General features: G+C 39.5%; 1 protein-coding gene across 1 annotated transcript in view; it reads right to left on the bottom strand.

The window, feature by feature from the left end:
• The window catches only part of c2cd5 (C2 calcium dependent domain containing 5), a 36,311-nt gene that overhangs the window by 16,293 nt on the left and 6,184 nt on the right, over positions 1-13,834 (bottom strand). The window contains exons 8-10 of the mRNA XM_061722787.1: positions 12,242-12,402; positions 8,562-8,650; positions 5,882-5,990 (exon numbers count right to left, since the gene is read on the bottom strand). Of these exons, the coding sequence (XP_061578771.1) occupies positions 5,882-5,990; positions 8,562-8,650; positions 12,242-12,402 (359 nt within the window). The remainder of the gene's footprint in view (positions 1-5,881; positions 5,991-8,561; positions 8,651-12,241; positions 12,403-13,834) is intronic.

Genomic DNA, 13,834 nt, shown 5'->3' with positions numbered 1-13,834 from the left:
TGATATGAATACGGCCCGGTGAGTTAGGGAAACGCATGCCCAGTCAGTGGCTCTTTGTCGCAGAGTAAACCTCCTAAACCTCCTCTGGTCTAGACAGGTTTGACCACAGTACCGATTCAGGAAGCGTTACAAACAGCGCTGGGAAGAGCTGCAGCTCTAATGTGCAGCAGGATGAGCTTGGTGGGGTGGGGCGGAGGGGCGCAGCCAGGCCAGGCTGGATGGGGTGGGGTTGGGACACAAGGCATGCTCAGCTCAGCACACACTCACACAGATTAAAGAGAGGAAGATGGCAGGTCACTGAATTCATCAATCTTTGGAGAAACAGGCACTGATAAACTTATTTGGGGTATTTAAAATATTTTAAACTTGGCTTTGGTTGAACAGCAGTGTTGGGTGATTGCTGAGAGGGCAAAAAGGCTGACTTCAATGAGCTGCCATCACTCCTGTGGGTGAGAGCAGTAAAAGGGGGGAAATACCTGCAGTGACACTATTCCAGTCTAGCAGTTTGTACGAGCGCGTGTTACCCAAGGCTGGGCCAGAACACACCGTTAGTACAGAAAAGAGAGAAAAAGAAAAGAAGAGACAGTCTAACATACAAGCACAGCACCACTGAAGCACTCCACAATCACTATGCAGACACAGACAGCACTTCACGGTCACTATGCAACGACAGACTAAAGTAAGGCCTAATAAAACGATCTTGAAGAAGAAGAGTTATGAGGACTAGAGAAGCACAGAGATGAGTAAAAGCTGTCGGACTTTGTAAAATGTTCAAAAGACTTAAGAATAGGAGAGGCAACACAACACAAATGGGGCATGCAGTACAAGTCTAACTCGAGGACAGGCCACTCTCTATACTTGTTGCCCTGTTGAGTTTTCTTGAAAAAACACACACGTTACATAAAGATTTTCTCATAAAAATGCAGTGTGAGCATATAGAAAAAGAGTGCGAAGCATCTTTTTCTGAAAACCCCACCCAACTGAGGGTAACACATCGTCACAAAGATCTTACATGTGACAGAGAAAGAGGAACACTGACAAAAATCTAGTGCATAAACTGTCTTACTCACCCTAAAATGATCTGATTTAATAGCTATAAAAAAACCTAAGAAAGATCAAATCCATCTATCCCTCCATCCATAACCTATTCCCACTTCTTTCATGTAATCATTGCCCTCTGGCTCTCAGACCCTCTTTGGCAACAGGCAGGTGTGGACCCCAGACAGGCCAACAGTTCATCTCATCACCACACACACACACACCCCTACAGGCAATTTAAAATCATCGACCTAAAACACATGTTTTTGAAATGTAGGAGGAAACAGGAATATCCAGAGTAAACCTACGCAATAAACAGGGGAAACATATAAACTGTACACAGCAAGGCCCCAGCTAGGCTTTGAACCAGGAGCCATGTAGCTGTGCTGACCACCATGCTGCCAAGGATCAACACTTAAAAAAATAATCTTATGACAACATATTTGTCTCATCTCTTACTGCCTAGATTCCTTTTACCTACTTTTAAAATGGGGAGGTTGGCTGACTGGCTTATTATATCGTTTACTTATTTATTTGACACTACAACATTCTGTGCATCTTCCTGCAACGAGTCAGTTGAGAGCAGTAAATTATCTTACCCGCTATAACTGACATGGCTTAATTTAAAGGGGACCTATTATGGCATCTAATACCTATTTTAAACAGGCCTTGAATGTCTTAAAAACAAGCTTTTGATATTTTTTGCTAAATAAATTAGAAATTCAGCCTCTGAGCCATGTCTTTATCTTGCCTTTCTTTAACCGCATTATCTATGCTGGATTCTGAGTGGGCGGGGAGGCTATGATAATGAGGCACTGTGCTGATTGGCTGCCTGACGCGATGACGCGATACACCGCTACGAAAAAATGGCGGAAGCTCCGGCCGGCGGAGTTAGTTGTTGTTGTGCTGGCCAGAGTTAGTTGTGGGCGTGGTTTCACGCTTCGCCCCCGTCGTTACGTAACGAAAGGGAGCAGAATCTGAACGGCTCATAGAAGCTACATCAGACAGGACGGCTCATCCGGGCGGCTGTACAGACACTACAAAATTTGGTTGTTTTCCTCCTTCTCCGAGTTGGCAGGCTGAGGGGAGACAACTTTATATATGTGAAAGCAAGAAAAAACGTGTTTTTCATAATAGGTCCCCTTTAATTGCACTGTCCCTATTCTCAGATATCTAACATTGTGCAACATACATCCATTTGAAGCTATGATGGCACACTGCTGTTAAAACTGTACTTTTAACAGCAACTTTTAACTTTATTGGCAACCATACATTCACAGTGGTGAATGTATGTGTGTATTTGAGTACAGCACTCTCTTTCCACACCTACAAGCACACTTGGCCCCTGCTGAGACCTGGTAATAAATCAATCAATGGGACACCTGTAACCAAGTCTGTTCCTGGCATTAACATGCATGTCAATGTGTCTTAAGTGACAAACTGTGATCAAATTCCACTCCCCCACCTTTTATGCAAATAAGCAAGTACATCATTTTTGCATGCAAAGACAATGCATTCGTGTTTGTATATTTATTTATTTTATTACTGTAATTAGATATAAAAAATGAGAATAACTTCTTTCACCAGCTTTTAGTCTAGAAATGGACACAAGGTAGTCCCTACCATCATTTGAGGGGAAAACCATCTAAATATGAGCAAAGTGGTTCTCAAGACTGTAAAATGGTGGCAGCAGCTATTGACAGGAGTCGATATGAGCTTGAACCAGTGCCATCAACGGTAGGCGTCATAACCAGGTCACGATCTTCTCATCCCCCGCCTCATGTGGATGATAATGATCATGTTGATGATTTAAAAAACAAAATAAACACTGAATACACTGTTTATATATCAAATCTAGACCTGTCTGAAATAAAGGCTATTTTCCACATGTGACAGTACAGCGCACAAATAAACAAAAATTTATATAAAAACAGCCTCCTGGAACAGAGACTACAGGTAAGTAAGAAACTGATTGTACATCATGGATTAAAGAGAAAGTAACTAATATTATTATTGTTGTTGTTATCATCATCATCCTACCTCTTGCCTGGTGACAGTAGGAATATGCTCCAGTGAACAGGATTAGTGGGTGTGGTGAATGAATTAATGAGTAATTGATTGAATTAATGTTGTCTTCAATATATTCAATTGTTTATTTTAGATTTTAAGTGCTGACACATAGAAGCCTAAACTTTAGCATGGGATGGCAGATGGATATTGTGAAAAATTTGACAGAATCCCACAAATCTGTATCCAATAATATAGGCAGCCTTGAAGAATGCAAATAGAATAAACAGCAATGCAGCAAGGTGGTGCAAACTAACTTCTGGAGAAAACTACACACAACTGCTATCCTCCTCTGCAAAGTAGACCATGTTTACATGCATGACAGAAAATAGACTGACTTCAGACCTTCTTCTAGGACAATATACTGAATGTAACATTTACAAGAGCTGATATGATATCCCATGCATATTCCTATCCACATCTGCCATAGCAAAGTCTGATTATTGACGATATATTGATATCACATACTCCCATAGAATTTTGATGTGCATACATATTTCAAAAAATGAATAAATTACTGGGGTTTCTCCTTCACATCAAAAGTAAAGCTTCTTTTCCCCCCACAGCCATCTTGTTCGGTATTGCCTCAGCTGAAATCTGGGCCATGCTTTGTAAATGCAGCAGAGTGTATCAGCAGACTGTGAAAACTCTGACTGGATAGTCACAATGTAATTAAGGTGCAGACTGATATGTTTACTTAATGTAACTAACATCACTAACATGCACCATGCTTAATTTGATATATGCCTTATTTGGGTTAAGAGGATGAAATAATGTTTCTCACATGTCAGCATCTTTATTCAAAGTAAGTCTTGTGAGGTTAAATGTAGGAATATTACGGAGAAATGTAAACATATTTGCTTTTGCAGTTCAAAGAGATGACTATCAAAGAAAATTACAGCAGATCAAATAACTATTTTTAATGATGATAAACTCTCAAGATGGAAAGTGATGAGATGAAATCTGTAACAACAATAATAATAATGGGACAGTGTAAGACTAGTAGTTGAGGTCTCAAAGTAGTGTCACTGTATTGTGAATTAGGGCAGGACACATAAGCCGCTGCTGCATCATGAGACACATCTTTAACAACAAACATCACTCATGGTTTTTCGGTTTTTAATAATTAAAACAACATTTTCAACAATTACGGCAATTAACCTCTTTCATGGTTGTTTTCTTGCGGTGGGATATTAAATATTAACAACTTTATCTGCCTATCAGAGCTCTAATTAAAACCATCAATAATCTAGTGTGTGATGCTGATTTCACTTTTTTTCCCCCTTCAAGTGAGTCAGACTGAGTTCATAGATCACGAGTAAGAGACTGCTCATTTATGTGACCTTGAAAAGAGGTAGATGGTGTAATCTCTGCTAACACTGAAGTTAGTTTCTGAATCCCCACCAGACCAAAGGACCGTTTCACCACATATCAGAGCAACGACGTGTTAGACCAGGTCCAGTTCAAAGACCACAATACTTCAACTGCTCAAACTAGGATTACATTAACTCTGGGACACGTTCAGTTTATTTTATTGTTCGATTTGTAAAATTGTTAAATAACCAGATTTTTTAAAATTAAAAATAACCAATAACTCTTTCAAATTTGTATAACCATTGTTTTGTTTTTTTGTAATTTCACATTTAAGCTTTACGTCTTTGAGGTAGATCTGTTGGTTGGTGCGTTGAAGTAATCTGGTTTACACTTTCTAAAAAAAAGAAAAGCATTAGTTATATTATTAGTCTGTATGTTGTAATTACTGACAAAATTAAAAGATGCAAAACTTGAAACAAAAATGCCTAGTCTATGGGAAGAACATTTTATACTAACGTAAAAAAATATACTCATCCATTAGGTTTTATTGAAAAAGGAAAGAAATTGCATATTAAATCTTAAGACTGGGGGGAAAGAAAAAAAAGAAAATCACAATTAGATTATTTTACAAAATTGTACAGCCTTATTGTGACTGAATCCCTCTCATTTGGAGCAGAGAAAGGGGGGACAGTCTTTTCTACTAATTTCCATTTATTTTGGGATAAAAACAATTTAAAACACAGCATTTCCCAGTTTAAAATTGGTAAAAATCAGTTTTGGGCTGCTCCGTCTACTCTTGGCCGTCCTTTACCAACCCAGTCGCACCAGCATTCCCCTTTCTATAAATTCTCAGATGTGTTTTATTCACAGCAAAGACCATCAAAGTGGGCAACTGAAGCTCTTTTGAAAACTCAAGGCAGTAAAGCATATAGAGAAGACACCAGAGTACCTCCTTATATTGCCACCTGCAGCCAGCACCACCACACAACAGAGCAGCAGACAACAGACTCGAGCCATGCACCGCTATTTCACATCACCCCCAGGACACAACACAGCAACAAAAGCATATACACAAATACACACGCAGCCATTACGCAACCAGCACAAACAAACAAAAAGCCAAGCAGTCGAAATCACAAGGTGAAAGTTGCCCCATATGACAGAAGGGACAATAGCCTCTCCTCACATTTATTTCCAAAATACTGCATAGAAAGCTGCAGCCTATCAGTGCAAGCAGGAACAGCTTTCACCTGCTTTACGACTCATACATCTCTTAAGTCTTTCATCGTCTAAAATCATACACAGGAAAAGTGTGCAACAGAAGAGGATAATGGGCAGCATTGATTAACAGCCAGTTGTAACGATACTCACATGACACAAGGTCAATAGAGGAGGGCACTCATTATTTCACAAGAGCATGAGCTTTATTAGGACTGTGTGTGTTCGCGTGGGCTAAACTCACCAGGGTTGTGTATACGGTCCAGTAATTTGACCGAGCGAGCGCTGACAACCCCACCAACATGAACCAGAAAACCAGGCGGGAAAGACGTCAAGGTGAAGAAGGGGAATTCCTGCTGATAGAAAACAGATGGGTTACGTATGGCATGGAAAAAACAAATTGGCTTTTCCAAAATACTGGCTATTCATATCTTATAGCTGCTTTTCAACAATAAATTAAATCTCCATTGTGTGAAGTTTCCAGGTAAATATTTATATCTACTAGGTTGTTTAAAATAATTCAAGTCCACTGTTTAAACTTAAAAGATGTTTAGATTTGATATCAGCTCATGATTTCAAAAAAGCTGGGACAAGCTGGGACTTAAAAATGCAAAGTTCTTTTACGATTAGTTAACATAAACAAACTCGTGGATGGAACTATGACAAAAAATTTGATTGAGAAAAATTAATCAGGGGCAACCATCTAGAAGATTATGAAATTAAAAATTAAACCTGAACTTTTGGGTAGCTGTACAAAACAAGAATGGGAAACCATTGTTTTTTAAAAAATATAGCCATTGGTTTTACATGCTCCTCTTCTTCTTTTGTCATCACATTAAAAATGAGCATACACACACACACACACACATTTATTCTTATATATATATATATATATATATATATATATGTATATGTGTGTGTGTGTGTGTGTGTGTTACACTGTTGTACTATCCTTAATTGGGTATAAGTTTTAAACGATTTGCAAATCATTGAATTTGTTTAGCAAACAAGTTATTGTGGAATCAGGGTCGCATGAGGTTGGGTGTAGACTTAAGTGATGACACTGTTGGGTAAAGTGTGAATGTGCAGTAAAAACTGATTGCGTAAGGAATCCCCCTCACTTGCTCCACAACAGCTTTCACTCGTGGACACAGAACTCAAAAGAGTGTTTCAAAGACACGTCAGTGACTGAGAAATAAACCCTAGAAATGACTAACATTTGGAGCTACAAGTGAAGAAACACAAAGACAAAGGAGTTTGTGGCTGAGGATGAATATACGGGTTTACATGCTTTTCTCTGTCCATTCACAAGACAGACGGCATCCTGCCTGCAATCAATAAGATGCAAATCCATGCACTCACACACACAACAGGAGCTGGAGATAATTGGACTCCCTGTTGGCACCAACTTTACAAGAAAAAAAAAAAAAACTTGAGGGAAGTTGTGGTTTCCAACCATGCAGGACCAGTATGAGATGAATGGCTTTGGTGGGCAGGTATCAGGCAGGACTAACACCAATTTCCTTCTTGTTCAGTGCTCCAAAGAAGGAACATGGCTACTACTTTGACTAACACCTCCTCAAACTCATAGAAAGGAGGCAAAAATGAGATGATGAGGTGATTTTTCATTCCTTTTGTTGACATCGGAAACCAAAACCTGACTCAGCAAAAGAAGTCAAAGTAGGTAGGTGCTCAACATGAGTATCCAAACAACACACACACACACACAGTCAGACACACCCCTTCACACTTGAGGGGAACACAACTCCTAGCTTCCAGCCCTCTGCCCGACATGTTTGTGACTCCATCGGGGGCTGTGAGTGCAAAACGAACACACAAGCAGGATCCGCTGCCATGTTGTTCCCACCACTACCCCTTTGAGATCTACAAACAGCAGTACAGGGGAGTAGGTAGGAGTTGACTCAGACTGGGTGGCGGCCATCGGCTTGGTCAGGGTATTACGGGTAAGGTGGGAAGAGAGTGTCACACTGATGGGACATACCCTGGCGTTAAACAATAAACCAGAGGAGGACGCTCCCTGAGTAGCACAAGAGGTCAAGAGGAAAGAGAAACATTACTTGGTCAAAAACTGAGCCTTCCCCAGTTTTACCTCACCTGTGCAAACCAGAAGTCTTTCACAAATAATACAACCATTTAATCAGGTGATCCGGCATTCACACAGCTGAGGCTGATATGAAAGATAAATTACATGTCAAACAGGATCAAATGCCTACAAGGTTTACAGTAGGGCTGGGCGATATATCGAGATTTTAATATATATCGATATATTTTCAAACACGATATGGTACGAGACAATATCGTTTATATCGATTTTTTTTTTAATGATTTTGATATAGCTTATTTTGTGACAAATTGACTTGAATGTTTTATTTGAGATTTGCACAAATGTTTTGTTATTTGCACAACTGTCAACCTCAGTGGAAAAGTCTGCCTGTTACTGTCTACATTGTATTAATTGCACAGTGTATTTTAATTTAATTGTTATGATATTTGTTTTATTTTATTCAAGAAGCATTTTTATTCTATATATGTAGGCAATTTATTTTTATTTCATTTGTTTTATACATGTTGATATTGTGCAGACCTCTGTTAATAAAGGAACCTGTGTGACATTTGGCACGAGGCTTTGTATTAAAACTCACTGTTTTTTTAAGGGTTTGCCTCAGAAAAAATGAAGCTAACAGAGATGCTATGCTATAATGCTTTGGGGGAAACCCCAATTAAGGCACAGAAAAAATATCGAGATATATATATATCGAGTATCGCCATTCAGCTAGAAAATATCGAGATATGACTTTTGGTCCATATCGCCCAGCCCTAGTTTACAGTCTATATCACTCTCAAATGTCTACATGTAGAGCAGGCAAGTAAATACATATAGTGAAAACTGAGCGCCACCATACCCGCTGCTCAAGAGCCGTCTGGGTCTGTTGCCTGAGTAGCGTCTTCAGGTGCCCAGCTTCCTTCCCCGCACTGCCGCCACTGCCCATTCCTGATCACAGACAGGGGAGAGGCTGGTTGTAGTTCTCTCGCTTAAAATACACATACTGATGGACCAGAAAGCAAGCAAAACTGTGAGTTAATGATTCAATTAAGTGCGTTATTAATATTATGACAAACCAAGTGAAAGCAGCTGTTGAACTTGCACACAACACATTCAATTAAAAATAGTAAAAAAACCTGTTCTACCCTCATTCTTTAACTTGCTTAGACTAACACATTTTCTCAGTTACACTGATAAACAGGTCAAACCACATGCTGGGGTTTGAAGGATCCAGAGTGGGACTAAAGTCTGTGTTTTCACACTGGCTTCTAGGTAGTTTCACCAGACATGCTGAGTTATTGTTTCCGACCACACCATTCAGGAGGATCTGGATGAAACGGTGCTGCTGCTGATCCAGTGAACAAGAGCGACGCCAATATTTTACCACTAGAATATTCTGTTACTTGATGACACACAGCAGACCTACTATACCGGAGGCTGCCAGCAGCAGGTCCTCAGTGAAGGACACGCTCTTTCTCAGCAAGCCAGAGTCTGAGTGGGTGGAGTAGGGAGGGGGCGGGGTGGTTGCTCTGGGAGCAGAGCCATGAGCACAACTTGCTGAGCCAGAACCAGGAAGGGACAGAGTGTCTGTGGAGAGGATGGGAGAGCTAGGGCAGAGGAAGATCCCAGGCCTGCGTCTCATTTTCTGGGGATCCTCTATCCAGCAGAAGAAACAAATGAAGGGTGGACAGAGAAAAATAGATATATTGAGAATGGACAGGCAGAGAGCAATGAGGACAGAGGTCAGAAGCACATTCACTGAGTTGGGCAAGAAAAGTATGACAAAGATGTGAAGTCAAGCAAAGAGAGATGACAGCTTGGGTTAACAGATAGGGGTATTGCGCTAAAATCCCTGTCACTGGCCTGAGTAAACAGTTCAGCCGTATTCAAGACATGACCAAGTCATGTAAAATGTTAATTCTGTAAATGTCATCAAATGTTTTAACTTTGTATGGAAAATCATCTATTTTCAGTCGGTAAATCACACTTTAGAATTTGTTTCTTTGAAAGCAAAAAATACAGTCAGGTAAGGTCTTAAAGGCCAATATGCAGACAGAACAATAGAAATCCATCACACAGAGGTAACTGGTACATTAAGAGCAGCTACCACTTTTAGCAGCAATAATTTGAAGTGCTCATTTCCTGTACAACATTATCAGTATATCTGGCCCGCTCTATACATGCGGCTTCAGTTCAGTAAGGTTTTCTGACATTTGTCACGTTTGTAAAAACCAAAGTGCTGACACAACACTGATATAATAGAAACAGTCCAATGAATCCTTTGGTGCATAGTAGGGCTGTTCGATTTTGCCCAAAAATAAAATCTCGATTTTTTTCTCTCAAAATCCGATTTTCGATTACGATTATTTTGTGAATTGACAAAAGGCAAAGAAATGATTTCAAATATGCTGTTTTTTTATTGAGTATTTGCCCCATTGGGCTTTAAGTGCAAACTTTGCTCTTATTAAACCAAAAATGAATGAATAAAGTGCAAAACTCTGTAAAATAAGTTGAAAAAAGTTTTAAAAAATATAATAAAATATAGTTTTATCTCTGAAAAAGAAAATCAGCAAATCAGCACTTGCAAACATACAGTAAGTTATATTTCCAATTAAATAAAACAAGACATTTTCTAATTAAACTAAACTGGGTCTTTGCATGCTAAATAATAATGCAACCCATGAAGGAGGTAGGTGTGTGTAATGTCAGTCATTACATTTGCTATTCACATTTGCAAGTTTTTTGCAAGAAACACGAGCCGGTCTACGGCATCTGGCTTGAGGGATGCCCGGTGGCATGTTACAACGCCCCCTCCTACACTAAAGAGCCTCTCCCATGGGGCACTTGTCGCAGGTATTGAGAGGTATTTCAATCAATCATTAATATGGTATCAATCATTAATATGTGTGCAGACAAGGTAAAAAAAAAATAAATAAAAAAAAAAAAAGTGAAAAATCGATTTTACGATTTTCAGGTTTTAACATCGTTCTAATTACATAATCGCGATTACGATTTAAAATCGATTAATCGAACAGCCCTAGTGCGTAGAAACAATCTGATTGTTCAGATTCATCTTAATACCGTAAAACTAATTGGATAACAACAGCAGATAACAACCAAAAGCATACTGTTAAAATAAAATCTGATTTTGGACGTAAAGTGAAACAGTCAGTAAGAGAGTCAATAACTGGAGCTCAGCCCAATAAAGCTGCACTTCACCTGCTCAAGAAAAAACTAAAAGCTGAAAACACAATCTACAGCTTATGACAGCTTCAGTTACAGGCCTGGTGAAGCATCACAAAGAGCATCATCACATTGAATACTTTTTCAATGGCAACTGAATCCAGACTTCTGGAAGTCATCAGTACATTTGGACCTGCAGGAACCGTTTTGGTATTGACACCATAAACAGGAACACTGAACTGAGGCAGCGGTCAGACGATGAATCATGTTGTAGATCAGGGGTAAGCAATCCTGGTCCTGGAGATGCACAGTCCTGCAGGTTTCAGATATCTCCTTGCATCAACAGACTTGATTCTAATTACCGGTAATGCTCATCATTAGCTTGTCATCAAGGTCTGGACAAGTCTGTTAATGACACAGCTCTTTGTACCAGGGTGTGATGAAGCAGGGAAACGTCTAAAACCTGCAGGACTGCAGCTCTTGCTCACCCCTGTTGTTGATCCTCAATCAATCCTCAATCAGGTGTGATAAGTGGCTTCAATACTGTTCCATTATTTTGCTTAGGTTTTTATCAGCCATCGTTAAGAACAGTTTTGATATCTAACAAGTTGATTCTTTAAGTTTATATTAATTATTATATAACTGCAAATGTTATGTTTAAGAAAACTGCTAAAATAAGGTTCTAATGACGTTTTTGTAGACTTAACTGTATACTTTATGAACAAAGAGAAAGCAAATGTGAGACACAAAGCAATGGATAATGATAGGAGGAAATGTGAAAAAGGGTGAAATAAGAAAAGAGGGTCGATGTGAGTTATAGACCATTGGTCCCATCCCTATAGTTCTGATGGGCAGCTGTGGTGAAAGTGTTCTTCAGACTAAAATGTATTTATCACCAGGCTGTATAAAAATGTGCTTGGACTGAAATTGGACCAAACTTACCATTTTTTCAATGATTAACCAGAAATGCTGCTAATGATAAAGTGACCTTAGTTCAACAACATGCCCCTGCTGAGACACAATGCTTCTACCACCACAAAATATGGGAAGTAATGCAAAGATCTAGTGTATCTTAACACTAAAGTATTCCTTTTTATTTAAATAATATCAAACAAAAAGAAATCCAGGCCACTAGGAACAAATAAGGTCAAGGGAATGGCTAAATACTGTGTTTTCAACACCATTCACAAGAAAATAATATCAAGAGCATGGAAAATGTAAACTGAATAAAAATAAATCATACACACGAACAAATAAAAAAAAAAAAAACCACCATCACCATAGCAACATCAAAATATTGTGTTAGAGGAAGGGTGGGATGATAATGGGAAAGGATGCGGGGCAGAGTATTCTTACCCGTCTTGGGCGTCAAACTGAGGTCTGTGTCTGATGATGAGGACTGGCGGCTGCATGGCTTGGAGGGAGAAAAGGGGGGAGGAGAGGAAGAGGAGGTGGGAAGGACTCTGAAAGGGGTAGGCGGGCCGGAGGAAGAGGGAAGATCCTCACCAAAAACCGGCCTGCCAGGAGAACATGACACAGACACACACACACGCGCACACGTCAGTCACCAGCTCCGCCTCCGTGCGAGTGGGTATGTGTGCATATGTGCACTGTTGCTCCTAAGTGGGTTGATGACATTTAAATGTGTGACATGTTTGCTTTGGGTGAGGTGTATTTGATGTGCTACAGATGGCTGGAAAACAAAAGAGCAAGCTCAGAAAGCAAAGGGAAACTGCTATAAAAAGCGCACACAGACACACATATAAAATTAAACTACAGAGAGCAACGTGGCAAAACACACTAGGTCAGACTCAACAGAAGATGGCAAGCTGAACCATGTGTCCCAGTAGAGTGAAGCAAAGGCCAGGTGACTGTGCAGAGATCTCAGGCCCTTCATCAGAAAAACAACAACGTGATGCAGCTGGGAATTTGATTTTCCAGATTGCTTTTAACATTGTTCGGGAAAGAGTCTAATTTCACACTGAAGTCCCTGACTACACTGTCAAACTATACAGCCTCACAAAAAAAAAAAAAAAAACTCACTTTTCTCCCTACATCTCACTTCACCATAATTTCATTACATTTCAAATATCCTATTGTTCCCCTGCACTGATTTCCTTCCCTGCGTACCAGTGAAGATGAGTGTGGGAACAGAAACAGAGAAGTTCTGGGACAGTCTCTGGGAGTTGCAGGCTGAATGCACTGGGCTGTTGTGGGTGGAGCGACATCCGTGGGCAAGGGGAGACCTGGGCCGATTCATACACAGAGAGAAAAGAAAGGGAGAGAAAGGAAGAGAGAGAAAGGAAGAAGATGGAGGACCGGTTTGGACACAAGTGAGAAATGTCCCAACCCGAATTTAGACGGAGAGGAAGAAAGAGATGCACACAAATACAAAGACAACATACCATTGCAGTACAATAAAAAGGCAGACAAAGGGTAAAATAAGAGCAAAAAAAGGGATGTTTTTGTCACCCTCTTATGTTTTACTATTAAAAGTCACATAAAAGCAGTAGGAAACTCATGCACTGCATTCAGCTGAAGATCTCAGTCACAAACAACAGAGACATCAACAATTGGAAGGCCAAGCAAGGCTGTCTTGAAGTACATTTTAAAGGTTGATACCTGTTTAAAAAAAAAAAAACATCAGTGCTGAAGAAAATCTGCACTGACACAGCAATACTTAGATTTTTTCTTTTTTTTAATTGCCATTCTTTTCCACGATTTCGTCTCTAAAATGCCTAAATAAGGTCATTTTATTGGCCATGGTAATGTATGGTGGATATGTCTACTTTTATAATACTATTAAGATTTTTAAGATATGTTTTACTTATTTTTCACCAAGACATCATAAATAAATGTAAAAACATAAACTAATTAATCAATTTTTAGCACTGAATAAACTAACAAAAAGACCTAGACCGCAGTAATTAATATTTGGAAAGCACAAGT

Source organism: Cololabis saira, chromosome 5 (assembly GCF_033807715.1).
Source record: "Cololabis saira isolate AMF1-May2022 chromosome 5, fColSai1.1, whole genome shotgun sequence".
Lineage (NCBI taxonomy): Eukaryota > Metazoa > Chordata > Actinopteri > Beloniformes > Belonidae > Cololabis > Cololabis saira.
Note: the sequence above shows the minus strand (reverse complement) of the source record. Positions and strands in the feature narration are given on the sequence as shown.